The 23326-nt window shown below is 40.2% G+C and overlaps 2 protein-coding genes across 15 annotated transcripts; both read left to right on the top strand.

Moving 5' to 3' along the window:
* The first annotated feature begins 133 nt into the window (after positions 1-133).
* On the top strand, positions 134-13873 carry grna (granulin a). Of its 13 annotated transcripts, none has more exons than XM_051941008.1 (18): positions 134-336; positions 1027-1167; positions 2540-2677; positions 2776-2904; positions 3267-3348; positions 3442-3548; positions 3735-3888; positions 4005-4136; positions 5412-5509; positions 5600-5836; positions 6066-6203; positions 7652-7750; positions 8969-9205; positions 9297-9533; positions 10080-10391; positions 11235-11471; positions 12268-12522; positions 13049-13873. In XM_051941008.1, the coding sequence occupies exons 2-18, from the start codon at positions 1027-1029 to the stop codon at positions 13190-13192; spliced, it is 2877 nt and encodes a 958-aa protein (XP_051796968.1). In that variant the 5' UTR covers positions 134-336; the 3' UTR covers positions 13193-13873. The 13 variants fall into 13 exon arrangements, with proteins under 13 accessions (XP_051796968.1, XP_051796967.1, XP_051796969.1 ...); XM_051941004.1 differs by having other exon boundaries at positions 135-336; positions 6066-6302; positions 7514-7750; XM_051941007.1 differs by lacking the exon at positions 5600-5836 and having other exon boundaries at positions 6066-6302; positions 7514-7750.
* Positions 13874-15321: 1448 nt separating this feature from the next.
* Positions 15322-22836, top strand: rundc1 (RUN domain containing 1). Of its 2 annotated transcripts, XM_022194742.2 has the most exons (6): positions 15322-15859; positions 17675-17683; positions 17926-18084; positions 19521-19719; positions 19826-19921; positions 20532-22836. In XM_022194742.2, exons 1-6 carry the CDS (start codon positions 15467-15469, stop codon positions 21392-21394), a joined length of 1719 nt encoding a protein of 572 aa, XP_022050434.1. In that variant the 5' UTR covers positions 15322-15466; the 3' UTR covers positions 21395-22836. The 2 variants fall into 2 exon arrangements, with proteins under 2 accessions (XP_022050434.1, XP_022050444.1); XM_022194752.2 differs by lacking the exon at positions 17675-17683.
* The last annotated feature ends 490 nt before the right edge of the window (positions 22837-23326 follow it).

The following is a 23326-nucleotide window of genomic DNA, read 5'->3' as shown; positions in this document are numbered from 1 at the left end:
GGCCGCGACGGTGCGGTGCACTGCAGCTGCCGCATGTAAACAAGTTTGTTAACCAGTAAACTGCTGCTTTTGCGAATGAAACGAGCAACTACTCCGAAAAACTGAAATTCTCCAAAGATGCTTCTTTTTTTATATATAAAATTTTTTTAAAAATCTGTTTTCAGAGAACAGAAGTGTCGGTTTAAGGCTGAGAGAGAAACCGGGGACCACCTCTCCCTTCACACTATATATTGGAGGCGTGTTCAAGACAATGCGGCTCAGTCACTGTGTCATTTAGTGGTGACACACTTGTGAAACACCTGACTGCTCACAACTGCCCGTCAGTCTTTCACTAAGGTAAGAGCAACATCATCTTCCCTGACACTGGAGCGTTATAATTGTTTGGCAAACAAGTCTTGCGAGTTAACCGTAGAACCTTAACAATGACATTTAAACAACTGATTTTAGCTATAATTTACATCAGTTTAATGTTCGTGCGGTTTAAACTGTTGTCCTGCTGAGTGAAATGTCAGCAGTTTATCCTGAGCAGCTGAGATTTTTAGACAAAAGGGGTTTATTTTTTGAAATGCAAGTTAAACGAAACTGAAAGCAAATGAATTTATTATGGGAACTGGTTTGACTTGTCGATTTATTGTTCAATGAAGAAAAATAGGAACAAGCCATTAAAGGAAGTAGTACACTTGTTGAGTCTTAGAATTTTGCTTTACAGTTGTTTCAGTGGAAGTTAAAAAAATATTTTTAGATGACCAGATAGGTGATATTAATTCAAAGTAGACCAACAAAAGTAATTCTGAAAGGTAGAAATATCTCAGCATACTTATTACACTGTCTAGATTAAAATCAAGAGTTTCTGCATGCTATACTGTTGTTTGCAGAAGGGGGATTCCTCCTGCATTTGTTTCAGTGTGTGTGTGTGTGTGTGTGTGTGTGTGTGTGTGTGTGTGTGTGTGTGTGTGTGTGTGTGTGTGTGTGTGTGTGTGTGTGTGTGTGTGTGTGTGTGTGTGTGTGTGTGTGTGTGTGCTGCAGATGTTCAGGTGGGTTGTGATCTCATGGGCTCTCTTGGCCCTGGTTGGTGCAGATGAGTGTCCAGATGGAGGCCGTTGTGAAGACGGTCAAACCTGCTGCAATGACCCGGCTAGTGGATATGAATGCTGCCCGTTTGATCAGGTACACAGCATCTGAGTATTTTCCCTGAGCATTCATTTCTGTCTATCTTTGGAAGTTGTCCTACTTTTGCTGTCAGTGATTTACTTTTGAGATAATGCACGACTTCCTTTTCATTGTCATTGCACCAGAAGTTGACCATAAATCCTAGTTTAACCCTGAAATGTCTCAGAATTATTAAGAAATTTACAGAAAGAATTTTATGCTGTATGAATTTACAACATGTGGTTCTATACTTTGCACATGCTTGATTCAACACGTGAGAGATTCCTAGATTATGTATCATGGTATGAAGAAAATGCACATTTAATGTATACAATAAATTCTCTACTGTTTGCCATAGTTCAATATTGCATATACAGAAATGTGAGGATCTTTTAAAATGATTTAAATGGCATATGGATGCTCAATATGTATTCATAATGATGGAGTAGATATGTTTGTGTATCAGATATGGTGTAATAGATCATATTAGTTATCCCCCCAACAAAAAAAAAAAAACTAAGCTACTCCTGCTAACTAGGTCATTAGTTCAACTTAGTGTAGCAGTAGCTGCCATTTCTATTTTTTGATTTGAATCACAATTTGTTGTTTTTAAGCTACTTTTATTTCTTTAAGTGAGTTTAGGTGTGAAATAATTGATTACACCCATTTTAAAGTAATAATAAATAAGTTTGTGCCATACCAACCCAATCAGTACACATCTAAAGCAGAAAAACAGAATCCAGTTAAAGCTAATTTAGCCGCAGCTAACCTCTGCTAAAGCTAAATTTACATAGTTTTTGCCCTGTAACTGTTTCCTATCTGCATGAAGCTAAATCCAGTGATGGAGACTGAAGGTAAATAGCAGTAGTCAGCATTCATGACCTAATTTCCTCCTTGTTCAATTTGCAATTTGGTGTGTCAAATTACTTTTCCATGAACTCTGATCACTCATTAAAAAGTATCAAAGTGTAAGTAAATTAATTAATTTCTTCTTTTAACTGTCATTATCAAAAATATAAATGGTAGATGGAAAGCTGAAAGAAACATATTTTGTTTACAGTCAGTGATTTTTTTTTTTGTTGTAAAGTAACTTTAAAGGACAGCATTAAGTTTTTACATTGTAATGTATCCCATTGTTATACTCCAGCGAAGTCATAATCCTTCAGCTTCAGTAGATTATTTGTGTCCTTGTCTGTAGCGTAGTTAAATGCACATATGAGATAGTCATTCTCTTGTAGAATTATGTAAAACATGACAGCCCTGCTATTCATCCTCAGTGGTGTTTTATCACTTCACAAGCCAGATAAAAGCTCTGGCCCCATTTAGGCACTGTGATAGTCGATTTAAAACTTTGGTAGTCAAAGCGTTTCTACTACTGCTGTCTCCACAGGCTGAGTGCTGTGAGGATCACATCCACTGCTGTCCTGCTGACACAGTCTGTGAAACAGCCACATCCAGCTGTGTGAATGCCACTGTGACCATCCCCTGGGTGGAAAGAGCCTCTGCTGATCAACCCAGGCTCTCCAAAGTAAGAATATCACACCGCAGGCATTGTCTTTAATTAACACAGATTGAATATTTAAATAGATTACCTGCAGGGATGTGTCCCCTCTTCTCCACCCACAGTCCTTCAGGATGATCAAGTCTTACATGGGGGATGACGACGACAACATCTGTCCCGATCTGTCACAGTGTCCAGCTGAGTTTTCCTGCCTAAAGGCTTTGACAAGGTTTGGTTGCTGCCCACTAGCTCAGGTAATCTAACAGATAACTAATTTTCATTCACATTTAAGTTCTTAATTCATGGTGCTAATATTGAGTCTAAAAGGGTTGCTTAGCACACAGATCCTTTCTTTGAGGGAATTCCATTAAGGTTCCTTTCTATTTTCACTTAAATTGTATCGGTTTTTATACATTTGGCTGTGAGAATATATGTGATTCCTGCTCTTGTGGGAAATATAAAAGGTGCAGTTGTGTCTGTGCTCAACACTTGACAATTTGATGCTGTAAAACAATATACTGAATCGTTTTACAGCACATGAATCAGTTATGAATGAGCTCCATGTTAGTGTTTATTTATGAATGGTAATGATTTTAAAGTTTTATCTCTTTCACAGGGTGTCTCCTGCTCTGATGGGAAACACTGCTGTCCTGAGGGTCATCAGTGCAGCGCTGACAGCCGCTCCTGCATCAAAAAAGGTTTAACTCTCACATTTACTTTAACATTAAGCTCCATTATCATTATTCCCGATTTATTTTTTTAACTTTACCATTTCTGTTGTCTCTCCACAGACATTGTGACTACAGTTATTTGCAAGGACGGAGTGTCAGAGTGTCCAGATGAAACCACCTGCTGTGAAACTCCAGAAGGCACATGGGCATGCTGCCCAATTCCAAATGTACACAATGGATGATCTTTATTGTTTTATCATAATCAGCAGTTCAATAAATGTAACTTCAGAACATAAGTGAGATTACTAAAGAGGAAAAGTCAAATGATGGATTTGCATGGCCTGCCTTGATGTCCAGCTATCATAACGTTTGTGGTGTCATCCTCTGAGAATGTGACTTTATTCTCTTTACAGGCTGTGTGCTGCAGTGATAAGATACACTGCTGCCCTGATGGAACCACATGTGATGTCGAACACTCCAAATGTAATTCCTTATCTACCGATAAAGTGCTGCCGATGTGGGCCAAGCTGCCTGCCAGGATGAGAGCAGACTGGGAGAACCTGAAAGGTCAGATTTTCTGTGTTGCACTAAAAAAACACAGTCACTTCCTTGTTCCTGTTAATTTTTTTGTAAGTTTCTGATTGTGCATTTGTGGCCAGATTCCTGTGTGCTTTTAATTTCAGTGGTTGAACAAGTGACTGCTGGAACAGTCAATGATGTTGGAGCAGAAAAAGTCCTTGAAGTCACCACAGCCAATGGGGTTCCTCCTTCTGAAGAGGAAGTGTCTACATCATCTGTTACTAAGGCAGCTGCGGGTGAGATCACAAGTACTTTTGCACTTTTTTCCCTCACTTAAGTGCAATAACTGTTTCAACCTCATCCTCATGTAAATGGTCTTCTTAAAAATATCTTCTGTTTATTGTTCTCTACATTTTTGCACTGTGTTTCTAATTTATTCTGTACTGCCTTATACTATTTTTTTCTTCTTGGAGCTGCTGTAACGTTCAACTTTCCCCACTGTGGGATCAGTAAAGTTTATCTTATCTTAAGTATGCATCACATTATGTATCATAAGATGCACATATTGAGAATAAATGCCTTTGTTTTCAGGCATCACAAAATAATTCCTGATGGTTTAGGATGCTCCTTCTGACTGTGGTATTTCTGTGTTGTTTACTCTTAAAAATGCGATCTTGTTGTGAAAGGCATCGCTCGCCTACATACGCTGTTTTGTCCACTCATAGAAGAGACCACATGTAGAAATAAATCACTTGGTTTCATCTGGGACAAATCTGACATTACAACACCCTAGTTTAACTCTTTTCAAAATAATTTTTGGTCACTCTTGTCTGAGCACACTGCAGCCACCAAGAAGCTTCTACAGCAGCCTGCAAAGGGAAATTGTAGTGTCTGCTGATAAGAAATTGTTCAAGAAATGATCTGTTTTGCCTGTGATAAGGTGGGATGTGCGACCAAATGAGAAAGTTGGTCACACTGGTGCTACCAGTGAACAAGTTAGTCTGGAGCACAAGGAGACAAGTATGAAAAAGTGTAAGTGTCTATAATGTATAGAGTCACTTTGCCTTTTTCCAGTATTGGTAGCAATTGTTTGTACTTGGAAAAATGTACCATGGTGGTGCTGTTTCCATGGAGGTGCAGGAAGCAGAAGTAGTTTGGGGTCCAGAGGGTTATCGAGGGTGGTTAAGTTTTGATTGAACAACATGAACAATATCTGCCTTCCAGTTAAGATTGGTGCATGCATGACTGACTGGCCCAGTTAAGATGATAAGTAGCAGAATTTCCTGATATGACGAGACAAAAACTGATGTTGCAGTTTAGGTCTGTCAAGGCTAAAATTAAATGCAGCTGAATTCTTCCTTGTTGGTTTCTGTGACCAATGACTGCTTTGTAATGATCATGTGAACAGTAAATCACATGTTAGTAATCTGCAGTTGTTCAAAAGCATCAGTGTGGCTGAAAATCAGCCAGTTCTGGTCAGCCCAGGTTTAAAATTTGATGTAAAACTGAAACTACTCTGTGTGATTTTGTTGTTTAAAAAAAGGACCTTTTTTTCCACTACTTTTTTCCAGGTAATGACGTCCCCTGCAATCAGACAGCAGCTTGTCCTGATGGTACTACCTGCTGCAAAACAAAAGAAGGAGAATGGGCCTGTTGTCCTCTGCCAGAGGTAAAGCAGTCTGCCATCTTTCATTATTCGTCCTCTTCTTTAATGTGTTAATCCACTGTATTATGAATAATCATTGACTGTCTGTCTCAGGCCGTTTGCTGTGAAGACTTCGTTCACTGCTGTCCAAAGGGTAAGAAATGTAACGTGGCAGAACAAACCTGTGAGGATGACACATGCTCCGTCCCGTGGGCTGAGAAAGTACCCACAATCCCCCGGTCGGACGTACAGGTAAAGGATGTCCCCTGTGACGACACCGTAGGGTGTCCTGACGGCACTACCTGCTGTAAAACCAAAGAAGGAGGCTGGGCCTGTTGTCCTCTGCCAGAGGTAAAGCAGTCTGCCATCTTTCATTAAAAATCTCCTTTGTTAATGTGTAAATCCAGTGTATTCTGAATAATCGTCAGTTTTATCGTCGTTACTGTTGTTTTTGTGTCTTCATAACCATTGTTTTTATCCGTTATCATTTTGTTGTATTTTGTCTGTTGTTTGCTCTGTAAAACACTTTGATTTGAAAGTGCTATATAAATAAAGTTATTATTATTATTGTCTGTCTCAGGCTGTTTGCTGTGAAGACTTCGTGCACTGCTGTCCAAAGGGTAAGAAATGTAACTTGGAAGCACAAACCTGTGACGATGGCTTCAGCTCTGTGCCATGGGCCAAAAAAGTGCCCTCAATCCCCCGGTCGGACATACAGGTAAAGGATGTCCCCTGTGACGACACCGTAGGGTGTCCTGACGGCTCTACCTGCTGTAAAACCAAAGAAGGAGGCTGGGCCTGTTGTCCTCTGCCAGAGGTAAAGCAGTCTGCCATCTTTCATTAAAAATCTCCTTTGTTAATGTGTAAATCCAGTGTATTCTGAATAATCGTCAGCTGTGTGGGGTTCCGCAGGGGTCTGTTCTTGGTCCTTTGTTGTTTTCATTATACTTGGTGCCATTGGGAGATATCATACCTTCTTTTGAAATTACCATCCATTTTTGTGCTGTTGACCTGCAACTGTATGCACTGATTACTGTCAACAGTTACTCAGATATACTGAAGCTTGAGACCTGTCTGACTGCTGTGAAGAGCTGACCGGCAGCAAACTTCTTCTTATTAAACTCAGACAAGACTGAGATGATGGTGATTGGTTCAGAAAGACTAAATCATCTGAACAATAATGCTGTCCTGACCTTAGATGATAGCATCATTCAGTGCAAGGACACTGTTAAAAACCTTGGCGTGACCTTTGATCAGTCTCTTAGATTTGTCTCCCACATGCAAGAGGTGACAAAAATAGCTTTCTTCCACCTTAGGAGGATTGCTAAGATTTGCTCCTTCTTGTCTTTTTAGGATGCTGAGGTTCTTATCCATTCATTTGAGATTGGATTATTGTAATGCTCTCCTGTCTGGCTTGCCTAAGAGGAGCTTTCATAGCTTTCCAGATGGTTCAGAACGCGGCAGCCCGCATTCTGACTGGAACAAAGAAATATGACCAAATCTCACCAGTGTTGGTCTCACTCCATTGGCTCCCAGTTCATGTTAGAGGTGATTTTAAGATACTTCTTGGAACATATAAAGCTGTAAATGGCACTGGGCCATCATATTTAAAGGAGCTGGTAGTCCCATATGAACCGACTAGGTCCTTGTGCTCCCAGGGGACGGGTCTGCTGACTGTCCCTAGAGTTAAAAAGAAGACAGTTGGTGTGCGGGCTTATTATTGCCATGCAGTGTCTGTATGGAATGCTCTTCTGTCTGACATTTGGCGAGCTTGCTCACTAGGTGCTCAAAGCAAAGCTAAAGACCCACTTGTTCTCTGCTGTATGTGAACCCTAACTGTAAGGTACCTTGTCTTCTTAGATATTGTTTTTATCAGTTTTATCGTCGTTACTGTTGTTTTTGTGTCTTCATAACCATTGTTTTTATCCGTTATCATTTTGTTGTATTTTGTCTGTTGTTTGCTCTGTAAAACACTTTGATTTGAAAGTGCTATATAAATAAAGTTATTATTATTATTGTCTGTCTCAGGCTGTTTGCTGTGAAGACTTCGTTCACTGCTGTCCAAAGGGTAAGAAATGTAACTTGGAAGCACAAACCTGTGACGATGGCTTCAGCTCTGTGCCATGGGCCAAAAAAGTGCCCTCAATCCCCCGGTCGGACGTACAGGTAAAGGATATCCCCTGTGACGACACCGTAGGGTGTCCTGACGGCACTACCTGCTGTAAAACCAAAGAAGGAGGCTGGGCCTGTTGTCCTCTGCCAGAGGTAAAGCAGTCTGCCATCTTTCATTAAAAATCTCCTTTGTTAATGTGTAAATCCAGTGTATTCTGAATAATCGTCAGCTGTGTGGGGTTCCGCAGGGGTCTGTTCTTGGTCCTTTGTTGTTTTCATTATACTTGGTGCCATTGGGAGATATCATACCTTCTTTTGAAATTACCATCCATTTTTGTGCTGTTGACCTGCAACTGTATGCACTGATTACTGTCAACAGTTACTCAGATATACTGAAGCTTGAGACCTGTCTGACTGCTGTGAAGAGCTGACCGGCAGCAAACTTCTTCTTATTAAACTCAGACAAGACTGAGATGATGGTGATTGGTTCAGAAAGACTAAATCATCTGAACAATAATGCTGTCCTGACCTTAGACGATGGCATCATTCAGTGCAAGGACACTGTTAAAAACCTTGGCTTGACCTTTGATCAGTCTCTTAGATTTGTCTCCCACATGCAAGAGGTGACAAAAATCGCTTTCTTCCACCTTAGGAGGATTGCTAAGATTTGCTCTTTCTTGTCTTTTTAGGATGCTGAGGTTCTTATTCATTGATTTGAGATTTTGAGATTGGATTATTGTAATGCTCTCCTGTCTGGCTTGCCTAAGAGGAGCTTTCATAGCTTTACAGATGGTTCAGAACGCGGCAGCCCGCATTCTGACTGGAACAAAGAAATATGACCAAATCTCACCAGTGTTGGTCTCACTCCATTGGCTCCCAGTTCATGTTAGAGGTAATTTTAAGATACTTCTTGGAACATATAAAGCTGTAAATGGCACTGGGCCATCATATTTAAAGGAGCTGGTAGTCCCATATGAACCGACGAGGTCCTTGTGCTCCCAGGGGACGGGTCTGCTGACTGTCCCTAGAGTTAAAAGAAGACAGTTGGTGTGCGGGCTTATTATTGCCATGCAGTGTCTGTATGGAATGCTCTTCTGTCTGACATTTGGCGAGCTTGCTCACTCGGTGCTCAAAGCAAAGCTAAAGACCCACTTGTTCTCTGCTGTATGTGAACCCTAACTGTAAGGTACCTTGTCTTCTTAGATATTGTTTTTATCAGTTTTATCGTCGTTACTGTTGTTTTTGTGTCTTCATAACCATTGTTTTTATCCGTTATCATTTTGTTGTATTTTGTCTGTTGTTTGCTCTGTAAAACACTTTGATTTGAAAGTGCTATATAAATAAAGTTATTATTATTATTGTCTGTCTCAGGCTGTTTGCTGTGAAGACTTCGTGCACTGCTGTCCAAAGGGTAAGAAATGTAACTTGGAAGCACAAACCTGTGACGATGGCTTCAACTCTGTGCCATGGGCCAAAAAAGTGCCCTCAATCCCCCGGTCGGACGTACAGGTAAAGGATATCCCCTGTGACGACACCGTAGGGTGTCCTGACGGCACTACCTGCTGTAAAACCAAAGAAGGAGGCTGGGCCTGTTGTCCTCTGCCAGAGGTAAAGCAGTCTGCCATCTTTCATTCAAATTCCCCCCTCTTTAATGTGTAAATCCAGTGTATTCTGAATAACCACTGACTGTCTGTCCCAGGCCGTTTGCTGTGAGGACTTTGAGCACTGCTGTCCAAAGGGTAAGAAATGTAACCTGACAGCACAGACCTGTGACGATGGCACCCGCTCCGTGCCGTGGACCGAAAAAGTGCCCTCAATCCCCCAGCAGATTGTACAGGTAAAGGTTGTACCCTGTGACGACACCGCCAGTTGTCCGGATGGCTCTACCTGCTGTAAAACCAAAGAAGGAAAATGGGCCTGTTGTCCACTGCCTGAGGTCAGCATCACACACACTGATGATTTTTTGCTGACTGTCATGACTCATGTTTAAGCTAAAAACTGTTAGAAATGAGTATTTTCTCGACAAACTTCAGTGGTGGTGAATGCTCTGAGTGGCAAAATGTGAACTTATTTTATCCAAAAAAAACCTGCCAGCAAGTTTAAAAAGCATGCTGTCTTCACAGAATTGCCAAAATTACACTATTTATCAGAACCAGAAATTGTCAAAACAGTGATAAATGTCAGATATTGACCTTTCCGATTGAACTCTTCTTCTGTGACATACAGTTCAGTCAAGAAACTTAAAAAACCCTAACATAAAATCATATTATATTGATCAAAATCAATATATTCTACATGTCTCATTGAGACATTGAGCCCAACCTCCACTAAATGGAACACATCTGCCATTAACACAACGCTACATTTCCTGCTATGATGTGAAAATGTCTGCTGTGAAAAAGCTTGATTCTCATGTGATTTCATGCATGTAGCCATCCCTTAACAACGTTTGTGGGTGACAGTGTCGCTGTCTGTGTTGAAGGCGGTTTGTTGCGACGACCATGAGCACTGCTGCCCTGCTGGCACCACCTGTGATTCAACCAGCCTCAGCTGTCAGGGCCCGTCAGCCTCAGTTCCCATGAAGCAGAAGGTGCCTGCGTTTTCCACTGCAGCACCAACTACAGCCAGCCAAGCCCAGGTGACCGAGCAGGAGGATGAAAAGGAGGAGCCCGTGGAGGAGAATAAAGAAATAGAAGGCAAGATTCAGTGCGACCCTAGAACCAGCTGCCCTCAGTCGTCTACCTGCTGCTTCGTGGTGGCCTCTCGGCAGTGGGGCTGCTGCCCGCTGCCTCAGGTCAGTTCTGCTTCTGACCATCCAATGACTAATCTATCAATAACTTATCAGTGAGGTGGTTTGTTGTTCGGTCTATGAAATATCACAGTGTGCTTTTTTTACAGTTGCACATTTGTCAAACAGCTTAGTTGGATGATGTGAGACAGATAAAGCTTGTAAAAAAAATCCAAACTTGACAGATTTCTGTTTGTAAATCTTAAACTAATTGGAAACTACTGCACTTTGATGGCCCTAATACCTAAAAAAGTGATACTGACAAAACTCAAGCTCAGAATTCGCAGAGAGGAAGAGGAGACAAGATGTGCAACAAGAATGAAACGGTTGCTTGCAGACACGTGATAAAGTATATGTGTTTATAGTTGAACAGCAGAGATGAGTCATTAGTTGTTCAGCCTGCTGAGATTTCTGGCTTTTAAAACTGATTTCTAAGTACTGTATTAAGTTGTGGGAAAAACTCCCCACCCACTTATTCACAAGTTCAGCAGGGGACAGTGATGCAAACAGGTCATGTGTTTCTCACATCCCAAAACATATTAGGAACCAGTTTTATCCCTAATTGACATGAAAATATACTTACTTTCTTCTGCATCTCTGCTCTCATTTTGCTGTTAATTTACATGTTACACTTACTCGGGAGAATGGGATTCCTTTTGACCTAAAGTTTCAAGTTCGCTCTAAAGTTATAGTAGTTATAGGATAAGTAATGTGCTGTTAATGGACGAATAATTTATCAGAACTTCTTTCATGACTCCAAGTTTAGCCTTTTCACTACCGACGAAAGGAGAAGTAGAAAACAGGATGGATGATGTGAAACTTGTACTTCTGCCTCTCACTTCCCTTCAGGCGGTGTGTTGTGCTGATGGAAGCCACTGCTGTCCTCAAAACTACAAGTGTAATGAGCAAGCGACCTCATGTGTCAAGGGAGAAGTGGAGATACCGTGGTACACCAAGCTTCCAGCCCTCACCAGCGACCAGTCTGATCTCAGCGCTGTGCAGTGCGACGGCGGGACTCAGTGTCCTGAACACACCACCTGCTGCAAGCTGGCCACGGGCGAGTGGGGCTGCTGCCCGCTGGAAAATGTGAGCCATGTGTGGAGAGATTATTGACGTGTTCCATCAGCAGCTTCATCGTGGTTTCCTTTTTGGTTGTTCCGTCTCACATCACCAAAACTCTTCTGCTTGATGCCTGATTTGCTTGAAACTTTTTTTAAATCATAAAGTCAAGATAGTTAAAATGGTATCTGCAATTTTTAAAAATTTATATATCAAGTACTTTTCAAGAAGAAATGTTTCTAAAAATTGCTCGTCCAGCAACTTTCAACAAGTTTTTTCACACATTAAAATTAGTTTGATCGACAGTGCCTCAGCAACTATTAAAGATAAAAGCCAGAAAATTTCAATGTTATTTGTCATCATGTCAGTGATTTAGAATTTGCAATATTGTACTAGTAGATAATCTGTGATTACTGGCAAGGTGAAATATGAAAAAAAAATATCACAAAAACAAAAAGCAACTGATAATGAAGAAGTCAACTAGTGATATTTTCTGATATCTGTGTACCTGAATGTCACAATAATACCAAATTAAACATATAGAATACTTTTAATATGAAATACTTGAAAAAATGAAAAAAAAATACTTTTGTAGTTGTTGAGGTGTTTTAAAGTGGTTCTCCAAATATAACTAAGAAAATAGTTTTCAGTCACTTATCTTAGAAAGTACTTGATGTTCCCCAAAAGATTCTCAAAACCATATTTTATGCCATAAATAGTTCAGGCAAACCTGTGGTGGTTGAGCAGAAATTGCACTGAAACATGATGATTTAAAACACACTGACCAATGTGTAAAATAACTGGTGTGCTGCTGTGTCTGCAGGCGGTTTGCTGCTCAGATAAGAAGCACTGCTGCCCGCAGGACTTCATCTGCAATGAGGCATCCAACTCCTGCCAGAGGCTCATCACTCTGGAAGTGGAGATGGTCCCTCTGACTCCGGTTTATCTGCCTGACCAGCCTCTGCCCAGTCCTTTAACGCACGGAGACATCCCATGTGACGAGAAGACCAGGTGCAAAGATGGACAAACCTGCTGCAGGACGTCCACCACCACCTGGGGCTGCTGTCCATCTCCTAACGTATGGCAAACAGCGATAATAATAATAATAATCCCTCCAAGAGCCAATACCAAACACACACTTTACACTGCTAGGAACACAAAATGACTGCCAGCAACAGCTTTCTAACAAAAAAAAAAGGAAAATATCCTCATTAAATAGTGTAAAAACAGCACATTTACAGACATTTTGATGTTTTTTTTCAATTTTTTCCTAAATATTTACATTCAAACACCTTCAATAAGATGATGGGCTGAAAAATTGTAGAGTGAAACAGTTTAATTTAACAGATTTTCCCTTAAGTATTACAATCAAGCACCTTCAATAAAGTGTCAACAGTCTTATTTTGGAAGACAAAGCTCATATCACTATTGTAAATAAAAAAGCTAGTGACCACTGTGTACTGGCATACAGCATCGATTTTGTATTTGTATGTAGTTTAGGAAAGAAAGAACTTTATAAATAAGCATGTAATAATAATTTTTGATTCCATTGCAAATAGATGAGCGTGACGGTTTTGACTGAAATAACTGTGTCCTTCCTGCAGGCGGTTTGCTGCAGCGACATGAGGCACTGCTGTCCCAACGGCTCCTCCTGCACTGAGGAAGGCTCCTGCATCGAGGACCCCTTCCTCTACTGGTCCAACTGGCACGTGTTCCTCGCCAACAAGAAGAGAGGTCTACTTCTGTGAAAACAACCCCCTACACTGTCATTTGTTTCTGCCTGCAGCTTACTAATGGAAGAAAACATAAAGGGGTTTAAAGGGTGATTTTTAAACGCTTTGCTCTCTACGTAGCTAAATGGTAAATGTTGACAGAGACACTATGAAACTGAAATGAAATGTTCTGCGATCTTGAAGTGGCAAGTTTCTAAATGTGGATTTAAAAACTGCACAGATTCTTGTTATTTTAAGCGCACACAGTTTGTTACTTGAAACTCTACTCCAACTGCTGAGAACACAGCTGAAACACCACAGGTGAAATGATTTTATTCACTGTCACTTCCTGTTTGCTCGTCTGCCGCTGCCTTGTTTTGAAAAGTGCACTTATTTATAATCAGTTTGGGGCTAAATTTGATAGATGTTGTTTTATTGTTTTAAATATGACATGCTGAATGAACAGTTGAGTCTGTTTTTAAACTGTGTTACATTCATGAAGCCGAATCCTTTGGTGACATACTCTCATTGATAATTACTCTTTTATCATCTTACTGGAATTGTGTGATCCTGTGCATTTTGTAATAATGTGCAATAATGTAAGGTAACAGGACACAAATAATAAAAAAATCAGGCTTGATGCAGCTTTACCTCTTGAGAAGTCAGATAGATCTCTACATTTTCCATAAAACCAATAAACAAATGACAACAACAAAACTTGTCAAATCATTCATTGTGGTTTAATAGTAAAATTTCTGTCAGAAGGAACAGTCATCATACAATCGTTTCCTACATTTACAGTGTTTTTATTATCATCTGCTATGTTTTGTATATTTATGTCTATACATTTTGTCTATTTTGCATATTAGTCTGCATATTGTGTTAAAAAATTCAGGTGACAACTTTGCATCCAGTCACAGCTAACTTTTTAAACACACACACTGCCAAAATAGGCAGGCCTTTGGCGGAGAGATCGCAGAAAGCCTCAATCGTCATCACAAGACGACATTCGCAGTAGACCTCTGAAAGCAGTGCCCAGATAAAAATGGCCCGTTTTTACAGTTGCCAGTCCTAATCCAAAAAGGACAGGACACCTTGCACGAAAAACAAACAGCACACACACGAATGTACTCCGAACACATTATAGCAAATCTCATCAAAATAAGGTAAAACTCTCACTATTGCTGTCAGACTAAAAAATATATTCAGTGTACATAAAGCAGAGAGGTACAAGAATGATCTATAGGTTAATGTCAACAGAAGCTGTCACTTTTAAACCAGGACAGGCAAACCCTGAATAAACATTTCACCATTTCAGGTGTGTTAAGCACAATATAATTTTTCTGAGGTGATAGTCTAGTCAGGTTTTGTAAAGGTTATTATGATTGTAAGACATAATGAATATTGGGTTAAACCAGCATCATGTCAGCAGCTTTTCTATCTAGCATTCATGTCTCAGGACTAAAGTGTTTGAAAAGTGCATGAAATTTTCCAAACACAAGTGACAGAATGCATCAGTGTTTTTTAGCTAATGTATTGGCTAAAAAACATATGAAGAGTTCGTTTGCAAAAACAGATAACTCAGTTTTGATAAATTTTCAGAAAACTTTTTTTTATTGTTTACTTGAGATAATATCAATCAAACTGAAGTTGAGTGGCTTTGACTCAGTAGAAAAATACATGACAAAATAGAGAAAAAATAAATGATTAGTGTTATTATTATTATCATCTCAATTAAACAATAAAAAAATGAGTTTTCTGAAAACGGAGTTACCTGTTTTTGCAAATAAACTGTAAATTTACCACTGCTACAGGTAAGATAAGAAATTATGTTTGTCATGACAATATAAAGCTGTATGCCTCACAAAATCATCATCCGTACAAATGGGCCGTGTGAGTAATTTTTTTTCCACACAGTTATTCAGTTTGAACAATTCAAGTATTTATCAAAGTTTAACAATAGAAATCTAAATAATGGAGTCAATCAGGTTAATCAGTTCAAATGTGTAATTAATTTCTAGTGGCATATTTTTATGCCCATATAAAAATTGCTTTAACCACTGGTTACTTCTGCTACCTAAATTAAAATTATGAATAAATCCTCCAACACTTTCAGCTCATTTAATTAAAGCTTTTATTTTGGGAACAAATGTAATTACGTGCTGACGTAGTGACGTGTGAATCATCCTTCCGAAGATGGCGGCGCACCTGCTTCTACGGCGGTGATCCTGTTTGTTTATCTGCGCAACAACCGAGAATAAACCAGAATAAACGCTTAATAAGCAGCTGGAGGAAACTCCGTCGTCCGAAATGTCCACAGAGGAGCTGTCAGCCTCCGACAGCGAGGCTGTGTTGGCCGGAGCAGGGGAGCGGTGGGCACCGGTGGGCGCTGTGGCCAGCCCGGAGGATGAGAGCGGGAGTGGGAGCGGTGGCAAGCCGAGGCAGCGAGCCTCGTCTTCGGCCTCTGAGGAGGAAATGACTGCTCGGATGAGGAAGCTGGAAGAGGAGCAGGACTTGTTGAACTCCTCTCTGCTCGCCCTCACCTCGCACTTCGCTCAGGTTCAGTTCCGACTGAAGCAGATCGTCCACGCCCAGAGCGAGGAGAAGGAGAGGATGCTGGCCGAGCTGGAGGAGTTCGCCTTCAGGGGCTGCCCGCATGTGGTGGGCTGTCGAGCTCAGGACGCCAAGCAGCTGGAGAACTCGGTGAGATTCTGTCACTTAGACCCCAAAATTATCACCACAGCTGGGCTTCCACGTCCAGAAAGCACGACAGGTGTCAGAAGCATGGGCTTGAACTACTACTGATGTAAACTGAAATATTGTAATGATAATCCTTAATATTACAAATGCTAGTCAAATCAGTTGTCGGTGTTATCTATCACGTTTAATCCAAGGATTCACCGGATTCACTTTGAACAATATATCTTTTGTTAGCTGGTGTTTTGTTGTAGTTTATTTTACTTTTTATTTGCATGGGTTTAAGACGTTGTAATTTGTAGATTGTAGTGTTTAGACCAAGCTGGAAAGTAATTTAATCCATTTATTCAGGTAGTATAAATTTAATTTTTTGTACCTTACTTGAGGATTCCATTGTCTACTACTGTATATTAATACTGCACTACATTACAAATATAAATATTACACTTATTACTTTGAAGACATAAATTATGCCATAATAGCACAGATAAAGACAAAACTTTATTAATCTTCAAGGGGAAATTCACCGGCTTCCCTGCAAATATAAAGTAGTTCAATCACCTTTACCAGCTCGGACAATAAAATTCTGATCACATTAATGCATTCATATTTTATAATCTAATCTCTACCCTACTTACACACAAACACACACCAAAGAATGTAGCATTAATAGTATACATTATTCAGAAGTTCGCCAGAGTTTTTACTTCTGTTACTTAAAGCCTTTTGATGCTAATTCTAAGTTTACATTGAAGGCATGACTCTTATTTGTAAAAGTATTTCCAAACTGTTGTATTGATACTTTTTGCTGAAGACTTGAGTACTTCTTTCACCTCTGATGTCAACATTAGAGCTGGGGAAAATGAGAATACACAGCCAATGATGGATGAAATGTTTTTGTTTTTAAAGTTATTCTTGAGGTAACAACGTAACACAAACTCATGTGCATATTTATAATCATTATCTACTTCCAACCTCTTTATTAAGAGCTTTTACTGCTTTTCTTTATCTGCTCTGAGAGTTAACGGCTTATTTTTGGGTTTTAGACAAGTAATTTGCAGATAAAATGACTTCAGATTTTAAAAAGTGATATAATGTGTTAAAAAAAACATTGAGGGTTTGAAACCCCTGATGAATTAGTTATTGCTTTTATTAAAAGTTTAAAATATAAAATATGAGAAAATATTGCGATTGCTTTAGAAGTAATTATTATCTATTATTATTGTTCCAGTAATAATTGATAAATTAAGAAAACAATTGTCCAATTATTCCAAAGGAACAAACTGGTTAGCTGCAGCTTTTGTCACCATTCACTTAATGATCCCCAGTAGAGATAATTAACTCTCATTACCACACCAATCCACTCTTGGACGCTTCATTCTCAGATATAACTGCACACACACACATGCAGTGAGTCTCTGTGCTGTTAAACCTTCTTACTTTAACAGAAATGAATGAGCAGCTGCGAGCTCCCTGATTAAACTTGATTGTGTGCATATTGCGTCACAGCGGGCTGCTGCGCCCACCTGTGCTTTGTTCCTATAGATCTCTTATCTCCGCTGGAAAATGTTTCTTTCTGTCACAAGTGTGTGACTCTGAGTCGCACAGGCTCAATGAAAACGCCTGCAGCAGATCACTATCTGTTTAATGAAGGCTTTTGTGTACACAGTGATGTTGGAACGACCTGCTGCTGTTTACTCCCTGCCTCTTTTTGCTTTTTGCCTCTGGCCTCATTAGCTGTATACAATGTGACAACAGAGCTCATCATTTATTCTATCTAAAGGTTCTTTCTCTCTCCTTTGTCACATGCTTTACACGCAGGAGGACCTGGTGAGTATGATGACGTCTCTGAGAGGTTTTACATGACAACCTGCTGCTCAGACCTGCAGAAATCCCAACCCCGCTCTGTGTTTGTTCAACTGACTTTAATATATCTGAACTGCAACAAGCTGCATATTTGCCTTTTCAAGTATTGATATTGATGGTTGCAAAACTCATACACGGGTCAGGATCTTGTGTTGTTACTCCTTATCTGTAGAAAGTAACACCGTTGTGTGTGTTTCTCCCATCAGACTGAGAGGGAGAAGAGGGAGCGTCTGGAGGCTCAGAGGGAGAAACAAAAGGATCTCATTTTCCAGCTGAAGACACAGCTGGATGATCTTGAGCGCTTCGCCTATCAGGAAGGCAGCTACGACTCGCTGCCGCAGTCTGTCGTCATGGAGAGACAGAAGGTGGGACTGTGGAAACGCAGTGATATCACAATCCTCTCACGTATTGATGCATAGTATCAGTGTAGGCCACAGGTTGTCTGATCCACCTTAGGTAATCATGTTTTTATGTTCTTTACAAACAGTTTTCGTCACACCTCAGGTGTCCCCAGTTTGTTATGTTAAACACACAATGTAATGTTTACCTGTTGTAACAGTCAAACATCACTTTGCTAAATGCTTCAGGCTTTAGTAGATATTATAATATTATATGACTGCTTATTTTTCTGCTATTACTGCTTTCGTTTACGAAGTGTAGATTAACTGAACAGTTGGTCACACCTCTCTAATAATAAGAACCCAAAGCTGTGAAAGTACATTTGTGTCTATATTAGTGCTGCTTTTTATTTATTCTTCACAGCATTCACTGGCACTTCCTTGCTTGCATAACTGAAGATTATAATCAGGGAAGTCAAGGTTAACTAACTCATGTTGCCTACAATGTTTTGACCGTGTTTCACAACGTGTTGAGTCAGTGTGTGTAATGAATTCCATTGTGATCCTGGACAAACTGGACTTATTATTTGAAAAGAATGCATGGCTGTTATTCTTGCCGTAGCAGTATTTCAGTGCGGCAAATAGTCACCGTAGCTGTTTCAAGTGGACTTCCACATTAAAGCAAGTGCAATCAATCTTTTTATGGTGATCAACGTATCAAATGAAAAACTATCCTGAAACTTTAATTGATGATAAACTGCCATGAAAGTGATTACAATTAATGTAATTTTATGCCTCTATTAGTTTTAGATTAGTGACAGTCGCGCCTCTTTCTTATCTTCAAATCCTACTAATCTCTTCTTCCACGTTATTGAGCTCCACTGTTTCATTTGGCTTAAAACTGAAAGTAGGAAATTTATGTCAACAGATGCTCATCAAAATTAGAACTTGGATTTGGACTTTTTTTCCTTTAAAAAGTTACTCAAATTGACTAGTCGATTCTCATGGTTAAGTGAATAGATGACGACTAATTGATTAATTGTTGCAGCTCTAATCAAAATCTAGTCAGCCAAGAAGCTAAGCGATTAGAGATAAACAGTTGGTGCCTTTAAACCGCTGCAGAAAAAAGGAGCACAAATGGTGGAAATACTGATTGAAACATGACATTTCTGTTAGCTTCATTCAGCTGTTTACTGTTAAGCAGTGAAACATGAAAAATGAATGCTATTGTTGCTCTTTGTTTAATATGTAAATAAGCAGCTGTGAACAAGCTTGTCATTTTAATTTGAAAGGTGATTTGTCACAACTTGTTTCCACTGCCCTCAAGTGGTCAAACAAATCAGTTACTGCAGTTCTGAGATGACATTCACACTTGAAGGTACCACTAGTGGATTCTCAACCTTTGAGAAACAGTTACATTATCAATGAGAAGTTTAACCTTCGATCTGACTTTTGTTTTCCAGGTCATCATTGATGAGTTGATCAAAAAGTTGGATGTGAACCTGAACGAGGACATTGGGAACTTGTCTCCCGAGGAGCTGAGGCAGAGAGTCGACGCCGCCATCGCTCAGATCGTGAACCCGGCCAGAGTCAAAGAGCAGCTGGTGGAGCAGCTCAAAACCCAGATCAGGGATCTGGAGATGTTCATCAACTTCATCCAGGGTACACAAGCTTCTAAGATTTCCCTAAAGTAGTTCTGATCCTCATTTTCATTGTGATGTCTGCCTGCTTAAAATATAATCAACAACTTTGTGTTTTCTTCCAAAAGATGAGGTGGGGAACCCTCTACTGTCAGATGGTGCAAACAGCCAGCAGCCGCAAGCAGCAGGGACGAACGCCAGAGCTCCTGGAGTGAAGAAGAAAGGTCAGTCATTTAACGTTAGATGTTTAAGGAAGTTAAAATTGCCCATCGAACTACTTTCAGCAGGTTTTTTTGCACATTAAAATTTGAGTCTATGTTTGAACGACAACATCTTAGGTTCTCTTAAAAATATATTCCTGAAATTTTCACTGTCATTTCTTATGGCATCGATTCTGTAATAATAGAGAAGTAGATCAAATGGTCTCTGATTGTGAGTGGGTTCTAATGTGAAAAAAAAATGAAGCTGTCATGAAAAGTCCCATCTCTGAACACATATTAAAGGTTAACTAGTGATATTTTCTGAACCATAAGCAGCTGCATGTCACAATGATACTCAACAAGACCTTTAGAATAGCTTTTACCATGAGAAATACTTGGACGTATAAAATTTCACAAATATCTTTCTAAATATCCATATTTTATGCTATAATATTTTCAAGCAAATCTGAGATGGTAGAGCAGAAATACATGTACAAATTTGATCATTTGAGATGGAATGACCCGTTACTGACCCCATCTCTGAATGGGATTATTCTGGCTATTTACAAAGTGCTTTGGAAAAGTCCTATTTCCTGCTTTTGAGTTTAAGTACATTCTCCTGCTTTCCCGGCAGTGGACCCAGAGCAGGCCCAGAAGATGCGAGAAACCGGCCTGCAGCTGATCCAGAGGGCCCTCGCCGTGCTGCAGATCTTCGCTGCGAGCCAGTTTGGCTGCGGTGCCGGTCACATCCCCCAGAGCATGTGGCCTCAGGAGTCGGCCGGGCAGGACTATGGACCTCTGCTGCAGCGTCTGGAGGCGGCCGTGGAGAAGGTTCGGGTTTTGGGCTCATGCAGACATCCTTCCATCGAACACGTGGTCAGTTACACCAGCAGCTCCACGCTGGGAGCCCGAGACGAGCTGACGACGGCTGTGAGGAAGGAGCTGGCGATCGCTCTGAAGGACTTGCTGGCTCACGGCCTCTTCTCACCGTCACAGACCATGAGCCTGGTGCTGGCTCCCATCTCCTGCCTCCTGCCTTACAGACCGGCTCCACAGAACATGCACCCGTGGGAACTCTTTGTAAAATACTACCAGTCTAAAAACGGGAAGGCCTTTGTGGAGTCGCCGGCCCGTCAGCTGTCCCAGTCCTTCAGCCTGCCGGTGGGCGGCGGCCCGGTCACCATCACCCCGAAGCAGTCCCTGCTGTGGGCCATTCACACTGTGCTGAAGGAGCACGGACGCTTCAAACGAGGCCCCGACACCGAGTTCAAGGCCCTGGTGTGCATGGCTCTGAACGAGCAGCGGCTGGTGTCGTGGCTCAACCTGCTCTGCAAGTCTGGCACCCTGATCCACCCTCATTACCATTCCTGGAGCTACATGGCTCAGACCGGCTTCGAAGGAGCCCTGCGCATCCTGGGCCGCATCAGCCACCTCAGATTCAACCTCCCAGTGGACCTGGCTGTTCGGCAGCTCAAGAACATCAAGGACGCTTTCTGAGAAGACTCAGAATTGAAGCATTTTATCAGCTACACTAGCATTCACAACCAAAAGCATGACTTTGTGCTTTAAGTATGTAGCCTTTTAAAGGTTATTTAAGCAGCCACCTATATAAAGTCAAGTGCAAGTATGTGACATCTACAGTGCATGCATGGATGGTTATGTTGTGTTCATCTGCATATCTGTCTGTGTTTAAAATGCCAAAACATCAGGAAGACAGCGCTGCTTGTACTGTAAACATGCCTTAGAGTGGTGATCGAGTTTACCTCACCTTTAGTAAAGCCTTCCTGACCTGTGCGACCTGTGTTCATCTTACAGTATCGTTCCCCTGCTGGTGCCCTGACCTATGCAGCAAACGTCGTGAGAAGAAGTTGTACAGTAATCAGCACTGTAATGTGGTTTCCAGTCCGACAATCCAGGAAGAAAACAAATGAACAGAACCTTTACTTCTACTGTGGCTCCCTGAACAGTAACCGAGAGTTTGCACTGGTGCTTGTTCGTAGTGAAAAGTGCAGTGGCTTCTGTTGCGGAATGAATTATTCAGCTGGTAAATCATGTGTAGCAAATTTGTTGATCGTAAAGTGAAACAGCAGCACTCAGGTCAACTGGTAAAGAAAAGTATCTTACGGTTGTGTTGTGTAACGTCGCCTACAAATATGCAGCTACCACCTGTGACACATGAGCCTTTTGTCCTGACTCATTTTGGTGTTTCAGGTGTGTAATCTGACCCTGTATGAACTGCTGCTTCTCTCATCTTCCAGGTGTAGTTAAACCCACTGACGGAGATCTTATCTGATAAAAATATGTCCCCTAGTTAACACGATTGTAGGATGTTTAGTTTTATTTCAGCTGAATTCCTTTTTATCTTCCTGAGACGGCTGAGTTGCACGCATCATATCCTTATAACTGAATGTATAAACCGTAGATGCTATTAAACTGAGGTTTGTTTATGTCTACTGTTTATTTTGTTTATATTTACTGAGATGTAAACCTGATTCTGTACTAGTGCACTTTGTGACATGAGTGCACCTTATTTTATGGTTTAGGCAAATTTGCGTTCTGTTTTGGCTAAATTTTCTCCATGTAACACTATATTTTCCTCAGTCATTTCCCATTTTTTGTTGTTTCCTGTTGTGTTGTGATTTATGTGAGGCAAAGTTTATTTATTTATTGCATAGCATAGCTCAACAGTAAAGTATGTACAAACACGACACAAAGTAGCTGCTGTACTGTAACTGTAGCAGTTCAGTCTGGGAACAACAGAAACACTGGATTATTCAAATTGTGATATTTATGTTATTTTTTTATTTAATCACTGTAATCACAGATAATATATTTGGGAGATATGAATTGTGTTTCTGTTTTGATTTTTAATCATATTTGATGCATATCTGCAGCTGTAAACAAATGAAATGTAATAAATGAACCTGTGCTGCATTTCACTCTGCTCCGGTCCTTATTTGTTTATTTATTTATTTTACAATTAAGTTAGAAAAAGACTCATAAAGTCAAAGAAACTGCGAAACAAAGAACAATGGTTTACTTTCTTCTCTTTTGTGAAATTGCTGGAACACATTTGACACAGACCATCCTGAATTAGACCTTCAATTCATTGTTAATTTGTTGTTAAACAAAACAAGAGTTCAAAAGGCATCATTGTCTTTCTCTGACACCTTTAAAATACTCATATATTTATCTACATATACATACACACAGATGATACTGAAGACATGAAAACTATAGAAGAATACATATGGAATTATGTTGTAAACAGTGTTAATATTGAGTAATAATTTACAATGTGAAAAATAATACAAATAAATGAAAAGCATTAAATGAGAAGATTTGTCCAAACTTTTATGTACTAAATAAAATATTTTAGTGTCCTCACCTTGATATTTAAACTAGTCCATTTTTTCTAATTACATTTTA

Source organism: Acanthochromis polyacanthus, chromosome 21 (genome assembly GCF_021347895.1).
Source record: "Acanthochromis polyacanthus isolate Apoly-LR-REF ecotype Palm Island chromosome 21, KAUST_Apoly_ChrSc, whole genome shotgun sequence".
Lineage (NCBI taxonomy): Eukaryota > Metazoa > Chordata > Actinopteri > Pomacentridae > Acanthochromis > Acanthochromis polyacanthus.
This window is presented reverse-complemented; position numbering and strand designations above follow the sequence as displayed.

Coding starts and splice junctions, on each gene's coding strand:
- rundc1 (XM_022194742.2), top strand. CDS start 15,467: ATGTCCACAGAGGAGCTGTCAGCCTCCGACAGCGAGGCTGTGTTGGCC. Junction 18,085..19,520: donor TCGTCATGGAGAGACAGAAG/GTGGGACTGTGG, acceptor TTTGTTTTCCAG/GTCATCATTGATGAGTTGAT. Junction 19,720..19,825: donor GTTCATCAACTTCATCCAGG/GTACACAAGCTT, acceptor TTCTTCCAAAAG/ATGAGGTGGGGAACCCTCTA.
- grna (XM_051941004.1), top strand. CDS start 1,027: ATGTTCAGGTGGGTTGTGATCTCATGGGCTCTCTTGGCCCTGGTTGGT. Junction 3,889..4,004: donor AGACTGGGAGAACCTGAAAG/GTCAGATTTTCT, acceptor TTTTAATTTCAG/TGGTTGAACAAGTGACTGCT. Junction 7,751..8,968: donor CCTGTTGTCCTCTGCCAGAG/GTAAAGCAGTCT, acceptor TGTCTGTCTCAG/GCTGTTTGCTGTGAAGACTT.